The sequence below is a fragment of the Tyto alba genome, unplaced genomic scaffold (genome assembly GCF_018691265.1).
Source record: "Tyto alba isolate M040663 unplaced genomic scaffold, T.alba_DEE_v4.0 Super-Scaffold_29, whole genome shotgun sequence".
NCBI classification, from domain to species: domain Eukaryota; kingdom Metazoa; phylum Chordata; class Aves; order Strigiformes; family Tytonidae; genus Tyto; species Tyto alba.
This window is the reverse complement of record NW_024881303.1, coordinates 2,955,367-2,971,620: the sequence shown is the minus strand read 5'-3', so window position 1 is coordinate 2,971,620 and position 16,254 is coordinate 2,955,367. Positions and strand designations below refer to the sequence as shown.

Below are 16,254 nucleotides of genomic sequence, written 5' to 3'. Positions count from 1 at the left end.
GATGCATGTATACCAAGCAGGAAATACCTTTTTTTAAAAAATAAGTTACAAGTAGGGAAAACTTTTCTCTTTCACCATGCTGAGTTGAACTGAGAGCTAGTTATCTACAGGGGATACTGGAAATGTGGGCTTGGGTTTTTCTTTGGACAGAAGGGTCTAGATAAGATGATGGGGTGTTATTTACTAATGGCAGTATATGTTTGTGGATAGCATTATGCAGGCAGGGCGAGTAGAGGTAAGAGGAACGAGGACATGGTCCTTTGACACTTCTGCAGAAGGCCAGGAGGAGGAAATCTTGCTGAAGGAGCAATCGGGAAGGTGGGAAAGAGTCAAGGCCTGGCAGAGACAACTTCTGTGCCAGCAGCTGGTTTGGCTTAGAGCTGAGAGCAGCCTGTCCACATGTGGAATCGCACCCTTTTTGATGAAACGAAGTGAAAACCTGCCCCAGCTGCTGGCAGGCATTGTGACCAGGGGAGCAGACTGGTGCTCCCCCAAAGTGCCCAGATCAGGTGTGGAACAGCTCAGGGAGCCTCAGCACCAGCCGTTCTGTTTCACAGACCCCTTTCCCGCTCTGGGGGAGCACGAGGTTTGCAAAGGGATGAGGAGGGCCTCAAGGGAGAGTCATGGGGGCAAGGGCTGAGAGCCAGCGCGAAGCCCCTGAGGTGAAATGAGGGGGAAGGCTCAGCGGGGGCACGATGGAGGGCTCACAAGGGTAGAGGGATCGACTGTGAGGAAGCCCACTGTGAGGAAGGGGTCGCCATCTTGTTGGGCGTCTCCATAGCAACTGGCCGGAGGTGTCCGGCGGCGCCATCTTGTTTGCTATCACCACAGCAACGAGCGCTGCTGGGCCGGGGTCGCCATCTTGTTTGGCGTCTCCACAGCAACGAGCGCGGCCGGGCCGGAGCCATGGCGGGCTCGGGGAGGCTGGAGGAGCTGGAGCTCAGCGCCGAGGAGACGGAGCGGCTCCAGCAAGCCTTCCGCGACCGGCAGTTCCGCGAGCTGTTCGCCGAGTACGCCGCGGAGCTGGCCGACCCGGAGCAGCGGCGGTTGTACGAGGAAGAGGTGGCTGCCCTGGAGCGGGAACGCGGCGTGGAGGTCCGCTTCGTCCACCCCACAGCGGGCTACGTGCTGCGCACCAGCCAGGGCGGTTCCCGCCGCTGCTACCTCAACGTCTGCAGCAACCCCCAGCTTGGGCCGCCGCAGGCCCGCCCGGAGCCCGGCGGCCACCGCTGGGCCCTGCCGTACAGCCTGGCTCCGGGCCGCGAAGAGCTCGGCCGCGGCGGCCGCCGCCGCCTGGTCTACGACGTGGTTTTCCACCCTGCGGCGCTCCGCCTGGCCGCCCGCAGCGCTCGGTTCCGCCGCCTGCTCAGCGACACGGCGCTGGAGGCGGTGGAGCGGCACTGCGGCGTCCAGCTCGACCGCGCCAACGCCGCCGTCCTCCGCGGCACCAAGTACAAAGGCGTCCCGCAGGCGCCCGTCATCCGCACCCCGCTGCCCGGCGGCGGTGGCGATTCTCCGCTGCCGCCCTCCTTCCCCGCCCAGCCGCCCGCCCAGCCCTCCGGCCCCACCACGCCGCGCTGGAGCATCCGCCACCGCTCCTACGTGGACCTGCAAGACTACCGCTGCTGCCGCGACTCGGCGCCCAGCCCGCTGCCGCGGGAGCTGGTGGTGACGGTGGAGCTACCGCTGCTGCGCTCCGCCTCCCAGGCCGAGCTGGAGATTCGCGGCCGGGAGCTGCGCCTCGACTCGCAGCGTCCCGCCTACCGCCTGCGCCTCCGCCTCCCCTACGACGTTGACGAGGACGGCGGGCGGGCCGCCTTCGACAAGGCCCGGCGGCAGCTCCTGATCACGCTGCCCGTGGTGCCGCGGCCCGTTCCGCGGGAGGAGCGGTCGGAGGAGGCCGAGCCCGGCGTGGAGGGGCTGGGCGAGCCGCCGGCGGTTGAGGAGGGCGGCGGGGCGGCTCCTGCCCCGGACCCCGGCCTCGGCTCCGGCGCCGCTTCCCCCGCTGCCAGCCCCGAGCCGCCCGCGCCCCGCGGCCTCGGCGGGGACGCCCCTCCGTGCCCTCCCGAGAGCCCGGCCGCAGAGGGCAGCCCCGGCGAGATGGCTCTTCCCCGGGGCTCCGGCAGCCCCGAGGCCGCCGTATGCCCTCCCTTCCAGTGCCGGCAGGATGAGGCCGCCCTCACCCTGCTCCTGCATGTCCCTGGCATCCAGCCCCAGAGCCTCAGCGGGGACGTGGGCACGAACCACTACAGCCTCCGCTTCTCCAGTGACACCGGCACCTATGCCCTCTTCTTACAGTTTCCTCCCGCAAACAAGCTGGCATCCCCCGAGAGCAGCATTAGCGTGTCTGCCCACAGCGCTGCCATTGGGCTCGCCAAGGCCCCCGGCAGCACTGGGCCTTGGGAGAAGTTCTGCTTCGGCCTTGACGCCTCCGCTCTGCAGGTAACGGCTTCAAAATGGCAGGGTTGGTGTGCCTCACGCTCCCCGGAGTGCCACCGCCGAGTTGCTGCGGCGTGTGGCTTCTGCTGTTTGGATTTGTTTATGAATGATGTCTCAGGGAGCTGGTAGGTTATCGGCCTGAGTTCAGAAGAAGTTGGTAGCGACGGAAACTGCTTCCCTCAGAGAGCTGTTGCCGGATGTAAGGGGAACTGACCTAATTAGTGCTAGTCTTGTACGAGCAGCACGAAGGTCACGTCACAGAAATGACATCTTCGTCCTTGGAATGGAAATGGTTTTTGCCTACAATGCTGATTTTTTTTCTAAGGGAAATTCTGATGATGAGTGAAAACTGAGCCTACCCTATGACCTTAGTGTTAGGCTTTAAGGCTGTGTACATTGCTCATGCAGCCTAGTCACATGAAGAAAGGTGGATGTTTATAATACACCAGATGTACAAACACATGAATACAGTGCAATGAAATGCAGACATGTGAGTGGTGTGTACCTGTGTATTTGAGGACAGAACCCCCCTTTACAGCTGCAGGAATACCCATTAGTTAAACCAAAGCAGTACAGCAAACAGCAACCGTGAACTGCTGTTGATTGCCATTTTGCTGGGCTAGTTCTTTTCCTAGTCTGAATATGATTCTAGTTTAGATGTTTTATTATTTTATGGGTCGCTAGGTAGTGATGCTCCTTGTGGCGGGAGGAGGTTGGCATGTCTGCTGCATCTGGCCAACAGTGCCTGCTGAGAACTGGCAGTGTCCCTGCAAAGGGATGCTCACCTTGTGGCACTCTTGCTGTCAAGAAGCGCTCACACCAGTTTTGTGGAGAATTGCGTTATTCTGTAAACTCAGAGTTTCAGACATTATCACAAGCAGGGATTAAGACTGCACAGTTCTTGTGTAGCTTTTCAGCCATGTGATTTGGAGTTTGTCTTTATTTTAGAACAATAAAACCCTTGGCGGGTTGGAACACATACTGTGGGGAGTGCAAGTCCAGAAAACCGGCAGGCTTGAAGTATAGCCACTGGGATGGTGGCTTGGGGTATCTTAATTGCTCCATCCCTACAATTAGAAAATACTGCACAATTCCAAAAGATACTTACCCAATTAGTGTAGGTGCAGCAGAATCTTCCCATTTCATTGTCCATTTAGCAGGCTGCATGCCTTTTTTGTAATGGCAACTCCTTTGAAGGAGGAGCTGATCATTTTGGGTAAGTATCAAGGATGATGAATTTATTGAGAACCACCTACGCTGAACTGTTTGCAGTGCATTTCCTTTGCTTTTAGCGGGCAGGAACTTGCCTGCAAGTCTGTGCAAGTGGGGCCATGAAATGTTCGGCTCTACTTTTAATTGGTGTGATCAAGTACTGGGTGCCAATGCAACATTAGATAAGCCACGGTGCAGACTACTGCCAGTTTTCTGTATAGGTACAGAAGGCATGGGGTAGGAACTACAGGCATTTTATTTGCTTTTTCAGATAGTCTGAATACTTTTCATCATGTGGCATGGTGCATGTTTGTGCGCTTCCTTATTTTATGGTGTGCAGGCCTAAATGCAGGTTTTAAGGGAAGCTGCTTTCTGTGACTCTGGGGGGGGTTATGGCTGAGAATTCCGTTTGGGAGCAAGAAATCCTGCTGCACTATCTCTTCAGTACTGTGATTGATGGACATTTCGACATGCTTTGATCTAAGATTGAAAGTGTTTGGTGTGTGCATTTGTTATGATTGGGGGAACATCTTTTGATTGAAGGTTGTTAAAAGGCCATCCAGTAATGAGACTTTGGTCAATATTACAGTTTTGTGGCTTAAAAAATCTTTGAATGTTCTGAGTTTATTATATATCGCAAAATGTTTTGGGTGGAGTGGTAGTAGGAGGAGATGGGGCATTAGTCGTAGGCCTCCCAGCCATTCATTCACGTAACAGACTAAAAAAGATTGATTTCTTCTGGGGTGCAGTCCTTTTGGATACGGGGTCTGCAAATTGAAGCAGCTGAAATAATCTGAAGTCATTTCTTCTGTTTGCTTTTTTTTTTTAACTGTGCTATCTCCCAAAAGTGCCTGTGCCAGTGCTGATAGCTGCATTCACTCAGAGTGAAGTGAGAAAAATTAATATTTAATTAGAGGTACTATTATATGCTGTCTCCTGTCTATTAACTATTTTCTCATGGTAGCTTCTCTTCTACTTATGTTTTCTTCAATTTGCTCTCATTTCTGTGCTTTTCTGCTTTGAATCTCTTTCTAGAAATTTACGATTCTTACACCAAGAGTTGCATAAGTCATAGAAGAGTGTTTTAGGAATGCATGCGGTAGCAGCACCCTGTTTAATCATTTCAGGGAGCCTTTGATGGCCTAGGTGAGCAGGAATTTCATCTTGCACCTCCTGGTCACGCTTTGATGTCTGTTTGTAATCTCCTCTCCCACAGTAGCATTGTCAGAGGAGAGCATGCGGTGAAAGAAGAGGCCAGTGTTTTTTACAGATATGAAATTCCTACTCTGCTACCTTCTGGGAAGTTGTTTCTTACTGGAGACCAAGGGTTTATGTGTTGTTTCATGGAACAGATTCCTTGCTGGGTTAGTTACTTCAACAATTTTCCCAAATCAGCGCTAGCTCATGCCACGGTGGCTGCTACAGCACCCTGTTAGGCTGCTTGCGTGATTGTTTCCCATTAACTTCTCAAACAGCCAGGAAAATGTGTTACGATAATTGTTCACTGCGTGAGCAGAATGCATCTCGTCAGCAGCCTCGTCCCTGGACTGTGATGTAGTGCAGGCAGCGTATCGCTTGATTTTGATTGCCTGTGCGCCTCTGCCCAGATCAGCACGTACGATAACGGTGCCGGTAATTGCACAGCCCTGTCTTGCGTGCTGGAGATGTTCCTGTTATAGCAGTGGCCTCTCTTCTTGTTGGAAAATTGGTCTCATACAGGTAGTGGTAAAAGAAGGAGTTGAGCTTGTTCTTAGGACACCATTCCTGAAACAGAATTTCAAGGACTGGCCTTCCTTTTGTAGTCAGATACGTTTGAATCTCTGTGCCTGAAGGATGGTATATTTAGAGCTCAGTTTCCATAGATGCTGAGCAGTCTGAATTCCCACCCCAGCAAGTGCTTATTTTCAGCAAGTCTTTACAAGGCAGCGGGTCCTCCCTGGACTCTGTGTCATTTCAAGTGTTCCTTCATTTGATAGCTCTTGATGTTGCTTTGGTTTTACCGCTTTCCCATACAATAGAAGAGTCATCCCCCTGCTGACTATGAGCCCTAACTGCCTATCAGCAGTAGCAGCCATCGCTTATCTTTGAGTAGCTTTCCTCCTTTGCTAAGCCATAATGTCTACACACTTGTTATGGTGAGCAGAAATCCTATGAAAATAAAGATTCCATAACTTTAGATGCTGTAGACCAGGGTCACATATTTCAGGGGTTTAAAGGTTGTCTTTTGTCGCTGGCCTTGTGTTCTGTCACTGTACCAGAGACCATACAGCATTCATCTTTCTGCAGGGCTTGCTCCAGGCCCTGTTTTTCCAGGGCAACAGAGGCTCATGACCTCAGAAAGTTGCCCAGCTTCCCTGCTGTCGGAATTCGCCTGCTGGTTTGGGCTTTGAAGGACAGGCTGTGGGCTGTGCTCCCTCCACTGCTCTTTACCGCAGTCCACCCACTAATATCTTCTAAATCTCTTGCTTCTATTTGTTTAAACGCTGGGAACTCAGGACTAGGAAACTCCTGCATCAGGGAGTTGTTCCCCTTCATTTTAAGACAACAGAGCCGAGGGAATAAATGATGAAAAAAGAATGGTGGAGAGTTAAATAACCATGAATAAAATTTGTAAGCCTGCCAGGCAAAGTTTCTGAGAACCACACGTCCCAGAAGTGTCCTAGTTTACGGCAGAGCTGGAGTTGGGAAATCACTGAAATCATGCCTTTCTAAAGCACCGTCTTTTAATGTTTGGTTTCCTGAGGTTAAATGATCAATTCAGTAAGTAAAAACCAGTTTTCTGGTAGGTGTATCTGAACTGTGGAGACTTGGAGGCTCAGTTACACTAGCATGTGAAACACACTTGGTAGATAATTAATTCTGCCTGCAGTTTTTGGGTCATGTGTGCTCATTTTCCCAGTGATTAGAAAAAGATGGGTTAAAGTAATAATTCCCGTTCATGCTGGTCCACACCCTTCTCAGCGGACTGCAGTGAGTTTGTTCAGAGGACGTGAGCTCACTCTCCTGGTCGGTGACTCCCTGGCTGGGGAGGGAATTGCTGCAGTCAGCCCATCCCTTTTGTAATAAAAGCCCATGTTCTGTTATGGAGAATATTAAAATTTAACTCATGTAAACCCCCACAGGGCTCAAGAGAACAGCAGGGAGCAATGTTTCCTCTGCTTTACTATGCATTGAGATTTTGTTTTGTTAACATTTACAGTATGAAAAACATTATACTAAACTTTCCTGATTAGTTCATGGTTTGAACTAAGCGTGAGTTATGTTGTTTGTGAGGATTGCTTAACATAGGTATCTAGAAGGGAATTGCATAGCGATCCGAAAGCTTTGTTTAACTTCTCTGTGAATGTTGATGCCTTCATGGAGAATGTTTTTGACGGGTGTGTTACTGAGCATAAAAAAAAAGAGGTGTGATTTTTCTGTTTGGCACAGCCACCAGCACCTTGTGAAGGAGATGCTTTTGAAGCTCTTGTTGCTTTTTCCTTCAGAAAGCAGCCGATAAATAACGCTGAAGCCCAGTGACCTCTGCTTGCTGCTTGTACCTACTGTCACGTGTTGTTTTCTAAGCCCTGGACTTCTGCTTTGGCAACAGGTATGCTGTGGGCAGCTCCTCCGAGACAAACACCTGCTATGGCCTACCTACACAAAAAAAACCATGGGAAAAACATTATTTTTAGTTGTCTTTACAACAGAGGGACTCTTGGTCTTTGTAATTAATCCTTTTGTTATCTCGTGGAACACGGTATTTGTCTTGTATGTGCTGTCAGGTCTGTTGCACCCAGGCGGATCCCGTGCTCTCCAGCCACGCTGGACATGTGCCTGGCGTGGGGTTGCTGAGAGGCCACGTATTCCCTGGAAAAGAAATTACCTGCGTGCAGCTGCTGGTGGCAGAGCTACGATGCTCCCGGCGCCGAGGGCGTGCGGAAAAGGCTGTGGGGGTAGGTGTGCTCCCGTGGGCACGCTGCCTGGGGCCGTGCTGGGACTAGCCTTATGCCCCACAATCTCAGGATTAGGGCTCTTGTGGATAAATATATTTCTTAGTTTATGAGTCAACCAAGCATGAAACGTAGAGAGCTGTGCTGGGCAGTGTAAGATATATTGACGCTTTAAGCCGCCTTTCAGGGAGAAATCTGTACCGGAGAGCTGCGTGCGTGCTGCGGTGTGCTCACAGGTCCAGAGGTGCTGGCTTGCGGGGGGCTGGGGCAGTCCGGCTGGCTGTACTGCTGCATCTAGGTTTTGCCCTTACTTCCAAGCTATTTTGAGTTGTGTTACGTGCTTTCTTTGAAAATCAGGCTTATAAGTTTCAACTTCCAAGCTACTGTAAAGAGTTAATATAATAATTAGGGGTCACTTCTTAGAAGGTGATGCTGGAAACTAGGACCATTATGCTTAATCCCACAACAGTTTATTTTTGGTTCAGTTAATCCTGTGCTCGGTGTTTCAGGACACTTGGCAAGTTTTTGGGGAGGTCAGAGGAGGACAGAAAAGGAGAAGAGAACAAACTTATTGTTTGATTTTTTTTTTTTTTTTTTTCCAAAGTAATCTCACAAACTACAGTAAGAAACATAGTTAGTTTGCTTCTGCTATAAACCAAACTAATTTCTGAATAGCCTTTAATTGGTAGATGCATTATGGGAATAACATACTTACACAAAACAGTTATGTCAGAAAACATTATTAACCTACTGATTAAGCTCATTAAAGCTTCCTTTGAGCTGTTTAACCTTTGCAGTCATTTATATGTTATAACAGTTTTCTCTCCCAGTACAGGTACTTTCATTCACCAAAACTCTGAGCTTCAGATTCTCATGTCAGACTGGTTTGTAGTGGGACTCTGGAAACCAAGGGGCTGGGAGATCCCGAGCCCCAAACCCCTTTTCGTATTGGCACGAGCTTCTCATCACAGAAGACACGCAAATAATTTAAGCCTGAAATCTGTCCCGCTTCTAAAACTGTTGCAGCCTCTGTGGGAGGTAACTCTGGATGGTAACGGGCTACGAGGTTTGGATAAAGCCATGCAGAACAAACTGTTGGAGTGCTCAGGGCAGCCCTGGGGGACCGGCTTTGTGCTGCGTGTGCCCGCCCTGCGCTGTCAGTGCTGGGCCGTGTGAGGACGGTTTCGAATGAAGCGTTCTAGAAACCAAAGTCATTCCTGCTAACGTTTATGTTAATTTGGTCTCAGTTTAGTCACAGAGAAAAACGAATGTGTACCAAACAGCAGATGACAGTATGTGCAGGGAAAACCAAATTTAATTCTAAGTTGCTAAGAGAGTATCATAAATATCAGAAAATAAAACTGTTTAAACCAAAGAATTATTTTACAGGGTCATTGAAATCATCTGCAGATGGTTGTCCTTTGCTGCTCTTCCAAGCCAGAGCAAACAGGCTTTAAAATAAATTCCCGAATCATTTTTTTTCAAGGTCTGTGCTTTGATAACATCTGCAGCAATATAAATGCCTCAGCGTATACTCACTGTGAATGCAGAGTCTGAATTACAGTCGCTGGCTGTCTGAGCAGGCTAATGATAATCATTATATTGATAACAAACAGCATTGCTTGTGTGCACAGCACAAGGTACTGTGATTTATGACAGGCCACTGGGTAGTGCTGCAATAACATTTTAAATACTTACTTGAAATTTAAGTGCAGTGCTCTGGGAATATGGTGTTGAGCTGGTATGAAGCCTGGTAGAATTGTTTTGTAGTAATTAGTTAAAATGATAGGAACGTCACCACGAGTAGTTACTTTTTATCCTTGTGTAGAGTACTGATCAATAGACCTTCCAAACAGTATTTTCTTATATAACAGTATTTTCGGTGAAGGAAACAAATCACTTTGCTTTTAATCAGGGAGAAAACCTTCAGAAAGATTGATGTGGTTTGCTGCCAAAGTGCAAAGTCATATTTGTGTTGAGGATGAACGGCTGTCGCTCTCGTCTCGTAGCCGTGGTCGATGCGCCGCGCTGGCTCTCGCACCCTGACCCGGGGAGGCAGTTTCTATACGGAGCTCCCTCAACCTCACGTTCCCTCCTAAGGGTCCTCCCGGTTTTCTTCGTTGTATCTCCGCTTTGGTGCGTGTAAACTGTCTCCTGCTATTTCAGAAATGCTTCCGTGAAACCGTGCCGGCGTTTTGGGGGGTGCCGGGTGCTGCGCCCCGCGGCAGAGCGCTCCCTTTGCCGCCGCCGCTGCCGCTTCCTCACGGCGCCGACCTCGGAGGCAGCGGCTCTGCGGCGTCTGCAGGTGACCCTGTGGTTAACGTCGCTTCAGAGAAAGCGATCTAAGGATGCAATTTGTTGTATTTTCATGTAACGGAAAACTTCTCATTACCTGTTGGCTTTTCAAGCATCTCCTCTCCTGATTCCTGTACCTGCGATTTCTTTTTATTGTTACGCTGTTTATAGGTATGAGCAAGGTCAGGCACCAACTTTAAGAGCACAAATGCACAGTAAGAGTCCTTTCACAAAAGGCTTATGCTGTCACTATACAAAACACATGCAGGTTGAGAGGAAAAACACAATACAAAACACATGCAGGTTGAGGTTGTTTTCGCCATTTTATATAGGAAAAATGGAGGCAGAGACTCGCTCACAGCCATAGCAGTCCAGGAGAAGGCAGAGAATCGAAGCAAGATTGCTGAGACCCCAAACCCAGGGTGGTTCTTTTCCCAAAGGGGTGTTGAGATGTGGAGATCTTGTAGCAGTTATTTTAGAGGAAAACCAGTAACAGACACTGGTCTCATTTTATCCTCACGCAAATTCTGAGCCTCCAGCTTTTAGGAAAACGTTCTTGCTCTTAAAATGTGGAGTGTGGAGGTGTCAGCTAAAGGTGAATTACTGGCAGGTGACTTAAATTTCTCATCTGGGTAAGGAGAGACGTCGTGCTGGAGCAGAAGGTGCTTTGCTGCACTTTCCCTCGAAGCGAAGGCAGGATACCGGGACGGGCTGATCCGCTATCGCGCTCGGCAGCGTGCCGAAAACCCCGTGGAAGGGAAGGTGAGCTGTTCCCTCTGTGATGCGTGGGCAAAGCGATACTTGGCGGAGGTGGAAATGCATCTCCTGTGCTGCCCAGGGCCTTGCCAGTGATCTAGTTCATGAGCTTGTGGGAGTTTTGGCTGCACAGATTTTGCGTCTGTACTCCCTGCCTTGTTTCTTTGCTCTGACACCTTCTCTTGAACTCTGCAGAATATTTCTACAAGCCTAAAGCGCTGGCAGGGTCCCTCTGTGGCAGGCAAGAAAGGAAGCAACTCGAGGGAATTAAGTACTTTAGGCTTCGTATACAAAAATGCAAGATGCATGTGTGCTACTGGAGGGTTTTCTGTCAGGGCAACCCTGCTGTAGTTGAATCTTTTCACAAACTGTCTCAGCATCCGATGTTGGATGTTTGCCTGGATTGTAATCTTTCTGGATAGAAAATGAACTCAGTCCTCTGGCTTTGAAAACCAGCAATAGGTACGTTTCGACTTTCCATATTGTGATTTCTAATTTAATTGTTTAAAAACAGGATGCTGTTTTATTTTTTTGCATACAGCATTATTTTTTCAGGATGACAGTTAAATTTTGTACTTTAGGCACAGTGCGGCATCTGGCTGTGCATAAGGCTACATCCACAGGGGGCCAAAAATGTGCAGAATTGCCTTTTTGCTTCTCAGTCCGCAAGATGTCAGTAATAATTGAATCTAACTTTCAGTGGGTTGACAAGAGGCTAGAACTGGATTGAGAAATTTAGAAGAATGACTTAAGGTAGGTTTGCAACTTTTCCCTGCTATTTCCAATTAAGCAGTTAAACAGGAAAGGTGATTCACAGAACGTAAGAATAGTCCTCTAGGGTAGACCGATTTTATTGTGCCAACATCTGTCCTTACCCGCGGCCTGCAGCAGATGATTTAGGAAGAATATGAGGACAGGGAGAGTTCTGCAGTTCTTATGAAACAGCCCCTCCAGGATATATTTTAGGACCTTTAATTACCTGTAACTGATTTAAATCTTTAAACCTGTAGCAACGTGTTTCACATTGTTTGTGAACTGCATATTAAGAGCCTCCAAACACATCCCAGACTGTTTGTCTTTAACTGTGGATACCTCTCCGGTTCTTCCAACTGCTGTTTACTCTTGCCTAAACGGAGATCTGAGAAGCCTTCTTGGGTGGATGTGAAACGGATACAGCCATGCATGTTTCATAGCCTTTGCTTTAGAAGGTCTGATCTTGAAGGCTGAGGGTTCAAAGATCCTGCAGTGACAATCCAAGGAGGTGTTTGCATTTTCCTAAAGTTAAACACTGAAACAAATCCATCGAAGCGTAATGCCTTCCTGATGTTAAGACAGGTGAGGACAGCGGAACAATGCTGATGCAAATCATTCCTCAGAGGGAGTCTAAATCTATATATTAGTCATGTATCGAAAGAGAGAAAACATATGTTTCTTTTATCTTTGTGTGACGCAGATTCGTACTTTAAATCGAAATGAACTAAGCACTGCCCTTCAGTTCATTTCACCTCATTACTTCTGAATGTCTGACTTAAAATCTATCGAGACAAGAGAGTGCTGTGAAACTTGTGTTGTGAATCAGTGTCCTGGCTGGCTTTGGAGTGAGTTTCTTGCTCCAATACTGCTGAAGTATAGTACAAAAAGACCATAACCTGCTCTTTCTTTTCTTTAGGAAAGATTGTTTGTCACTGAAGAAAATGTTGATGGATTTCTAGGCGCTGTTTTATGCCCTTCCTTTTGCTCCCAATCAGCACTGGAAAGTCAGCCATTAATTGAAGTGCTTGATGTTACTGAGGACAGAATTCAAATCAGGTTGAAGGTAAGAATCTCTCTGGCAGTAGTACGTATTGCTGCCTGATTTATCTACTTCAGCAAGATCCTATCAAATCTGACCAAAACACCTTTGTTCCTATTTTGTCTTGATATAGCAGGGAAAACTGTGGAGTAGGGTGTATTTGCGAGTATAAATGTCAGTTTTCAGAAACATAGGTTCATGTTTGTGCCTTTTAATGTGACCAAATGATTGAAACCACCTATATTTCATTTGGATGATGGAGAACTGCGATACAATCATTAAAGACAGCGCTTTATCCTTGCAGGAATACAGCATGGCACGCACACACTAAATCTCTCACTGGTATTAAAGGAAAAAAACGATTAAGTAACTACCTCATATCCCTCATTCAGAGGGACCCCAAGTGCTTCCAGGTCAGAGCTGATGACAACGTGCTGCAAACAAATCATGGCAGATGTCATCAGAATAAAAACCAGAATGTTCTTAAAGTGGAAATAAAGAAGTGAATAATCCACGTCCTTCAAAATACCCAAGAGTTTGGGCTCATGTGCTGGAGCTGTCTTTTGCACAGACGCCTTTCCAGGTATTTGGTCCAGAGGTGAGCTTTGAATGCTTGGTGGTTTCCTATTGTTTAGATAACTTAATGTGGGACTATTAATCTTAAACACTGGTCCCACATGCATTACTTGCAGAGTTTAAGGCCTCATTCAGGCTACCCTTCATCTTCAGTCAGCCTGTCTACGTAAAAGATGCAAGGCAGTCCATTTCTGAAGTCCGCCACGGGATTAAAATGACCCCTCTTTGCAAAATAGGAGATGGACAGATGAATAAAACAAAACATTAGTTTTGTAAAGAGGAAGATGTGAGGTAAACCCCCCCACATCGACTGGGATTCCTTGGTAGATGCTGTATCAGAAATGAATTTAAAACTTCTCTTAAAGGAAAGATAATATGCAGGGACAATCAGGTTACTTCCATGACGGTAAACTGGAGACTGCAGATATAGTTAATGTGTAGATGGCTTCCTGGAAAGCAAATTCAGATGAAGCATGCGACCTCTGGGACTAAGCTGGAGGACTCCAGCAGTGGCTCCAGCATTACTTGACAGGCTTAACTTTTACAGCTAGTGTGGATTGTGCGTAAAAACCTGAAATTAAAATTGTTGGAGACCAGATGTGTATGTTTTGGTACCTAAGAAGGGGAAGTTAAGATATCTTAAATCATCACACTTTCATGGGGGAGAATCATCCAGGGCTGAGGAGGAGTTAGTAGTGTTTCTTTTGTTTCTTGGAGTGAGCAGCAGCTTTGGGGTCAGAGAGAGCTGGGTGCGTGGGAGAGCGACTCAGTCTTTGAATCCATGAATCCAGCTGCTCCCGGACAGATGCCTGCCTGATCCCGACTGTCCACTGATAGGGACATACGAGTTACCAGCTGGTTTTTGCTAAAGCAGTCAATAGCTAATGGTGAAATTGGGTAACTACTATTTAGACAGCACCGGGTCTCAGTTCATGCTCTCTGAGGCAAACTGCAGGAATTCCTGGATTAACTCAGGCCGATTGAGAAAGACAGCTCGCTCACCAGTTACACCTAGGACAGGACGGTGATTTCCCTAACTGCAAGGTTCAAACACACTTGCAATGAAAGTTTAGATCCTTTGGCTGATTTTGTGGCCCCCGAGTTCTAGAAAACAGCCTGGGTGTGGCGACTCGCCCGTCTTGGCTGCTGTTAATTGTGACGGAGGCTGCGGCCGCTTGGCAGCTGCCCAGCAGCGTTTCCTATCGCAGAGGAAACCCTGGGGAGGCAAAAGACCTCCCTGCCACTCACTCCCTCCCGCCCTAGGAGACCAGGAAAACCTCAGCACCCTACCGACTTGGCTTTCTGGAAGTAGATGTTGGAGAAACAAGTGTCTTGGCCTTTTTTTTTCACGGCAGTTTTGCGTGCCCAGTCTGTTTCAACTATAAAACAATTCGTTTATTTTCTCGACAGCCGCAGGACGCAGCCCAGTCTGAATGGGATGGAAAAGAAGGAACACTACGCGGCGCAGGGGGAGATCTCGCTGAAGAGAGGAACGGCAACTACCCCCCAACAAAGGCAGAAACAAACCGTACTGCAGCTGACCCAGTCGAAGGAGAACGCGCTACAGAAACCAACAAAACTTCCACGTCTCTCGTAACAGCTGAAACAATAGGAAAAGTAGGTTGTAGTTCACACCATTGTTTGCAGCGTGAACCTTCTGACACCAGTTCAGCGGTTCCTGGCGAATCTAAGAGAAGGGAACCAGATTCAGAAAGTGCTGTGGCGGGAGGCGAGGCGGCCCTGCCCGCAGACTCTGGGCACCGCGCGGCCCTTCGGCTGCACCGGCCGGCGAGAGCGGGAGGGGGCGAGGCGGCTGCGCCTGCAGGGTGGGCCCGGGGGAGCCCCGACAGCCCAGCGGGCCCCCCGCTCCTGCAAGAAGTGAACACGCGGGACGGGAGCGTGCGGGTCGTTGGGGATCACGTAACGCGCTGCCCCGTCGCGTTTCAGAGTTCTTTGCTGTATGAATTGGACTAGTTGAAGTATTTGAGGATTTCTTTCTGCCGTTTGATGCTTAGCGTGGCTTCCACGTGCTGGTTTATGACTTCAGGGCTTCGAGCAGAACACGGGTTCCCGCTGAAACTGTTCTGTTTACATAGAATACTTATTTTTTTTGTTCATTTTTGAAGTTAATAGGTCTGAGTTTTCTAATCACACGTACGGGTTGAAATAGTTTTACGTACAAGAGAGACGCAGTTAAAGGTAAATGTGAACTCCTGGAAGAAAATGTATCATTATTGTTTACACAACTTTCTTAGGCTCTTGCTACATTACTGGCAGCATTTGTAGATATCCTGCTTCTGATGGCTCCCTCGGGAATTGCTGTGTTTAGTCCACCTAGAAAAGAGCAGCATTCACCATTTTTCAAACCTTTCATTTTGTGATAACTGCAGGATTTGACTTGCAGTGTTGTGGTTTTTTTTTTTTTTTAGTGATTTTAGTAATCAAATTAAATTTCTAATTACACAGAGAAGTTCTAATTAGTCTCCTAGAAATAATCAACATTTAGACCATGTAGTCCATCCTGGCACATTACTTCAGATCCGCAGCATCCAGACATCCCCCAGTCTGTCAGCTGAACAAATTCAATTGCACAATAAAAACATCCTCTCTTGTTGCGCGTCTGCTATTAAGTATTTCCAATTTGTAAAATGGATTCATTTTATCCAGATTAGATTTACTTTTCAAAAACCGTTCCCCATGAGCTTCAAGCAGGCTCTTTGCTGGTTCACCTCTCTGAAGTGCCACAACCAAAAAAACGTATCCAACAATAAACTTTCAGTTCCCTTTCTCACTGCTTCAGAAATAACTTCTGTTTTCTTTTGAGCTGTACAAGACGCAACGTGCTTTAGAAGAAAGTTAAATTTGACTTGTTTCACAACTGCTCTGGAATTACTCTTACATTTCCCTGTCAAAACGCGGGCACTTGCAGCGGGGGTACGGGGTGTGAGCTTTACTTCTGTAACTTCAGTGGAAGCAGCTGCCACAGCTGGCAGAGCTTTTTCAAGCATCAGCCCTGACTCTCTGAAACGATGAAACTGGAGCAAGTACCAAAGCTGGTACAAAATCATGGCAGTTAAATTACCCCCTGGAGAAAAAGAGCATCTTAGTGCGGTCAAAATAAACATCTGCACGCTACTTACAGGATTTCACAAAACTTGGCACGCTCTCAAATGAACATTAAACCGATATATTCACAACCCATAAAGTAGGTGACAAACTGTGGTAAAAGGAGAGCCCTGCTCCATGCCCTTC

General features: G+C 48.0%; 1 protein-coding gene across 1 annotated transcript; it reads left to right on the top strand.

Moving 5' to 3' along the window:
* Positions 1–10: 10 nt before the first annotated feature.
* DNAAF2 (dynein axonemal assembly factor 2) lies at positions 11–15,796 on the top strand. Its single transcript, XM_033003014.2, has 3 exons — positions 11–2,442; positions 12,304–12,450; positions 14,413–15,796. Exons 1-3 carry the CDS (start codon positions 907–909, stop codon positions 14,974–14,976), a joined length of 2,247 nt encoding a protein of 748 aa, XP_032858905.2. The 5' UTR covers positions 11–906; the 3' UTR covers positions 14,977–15,796.
* Positions 15,797–16,254: the final 458 nt, after the last annotated feature.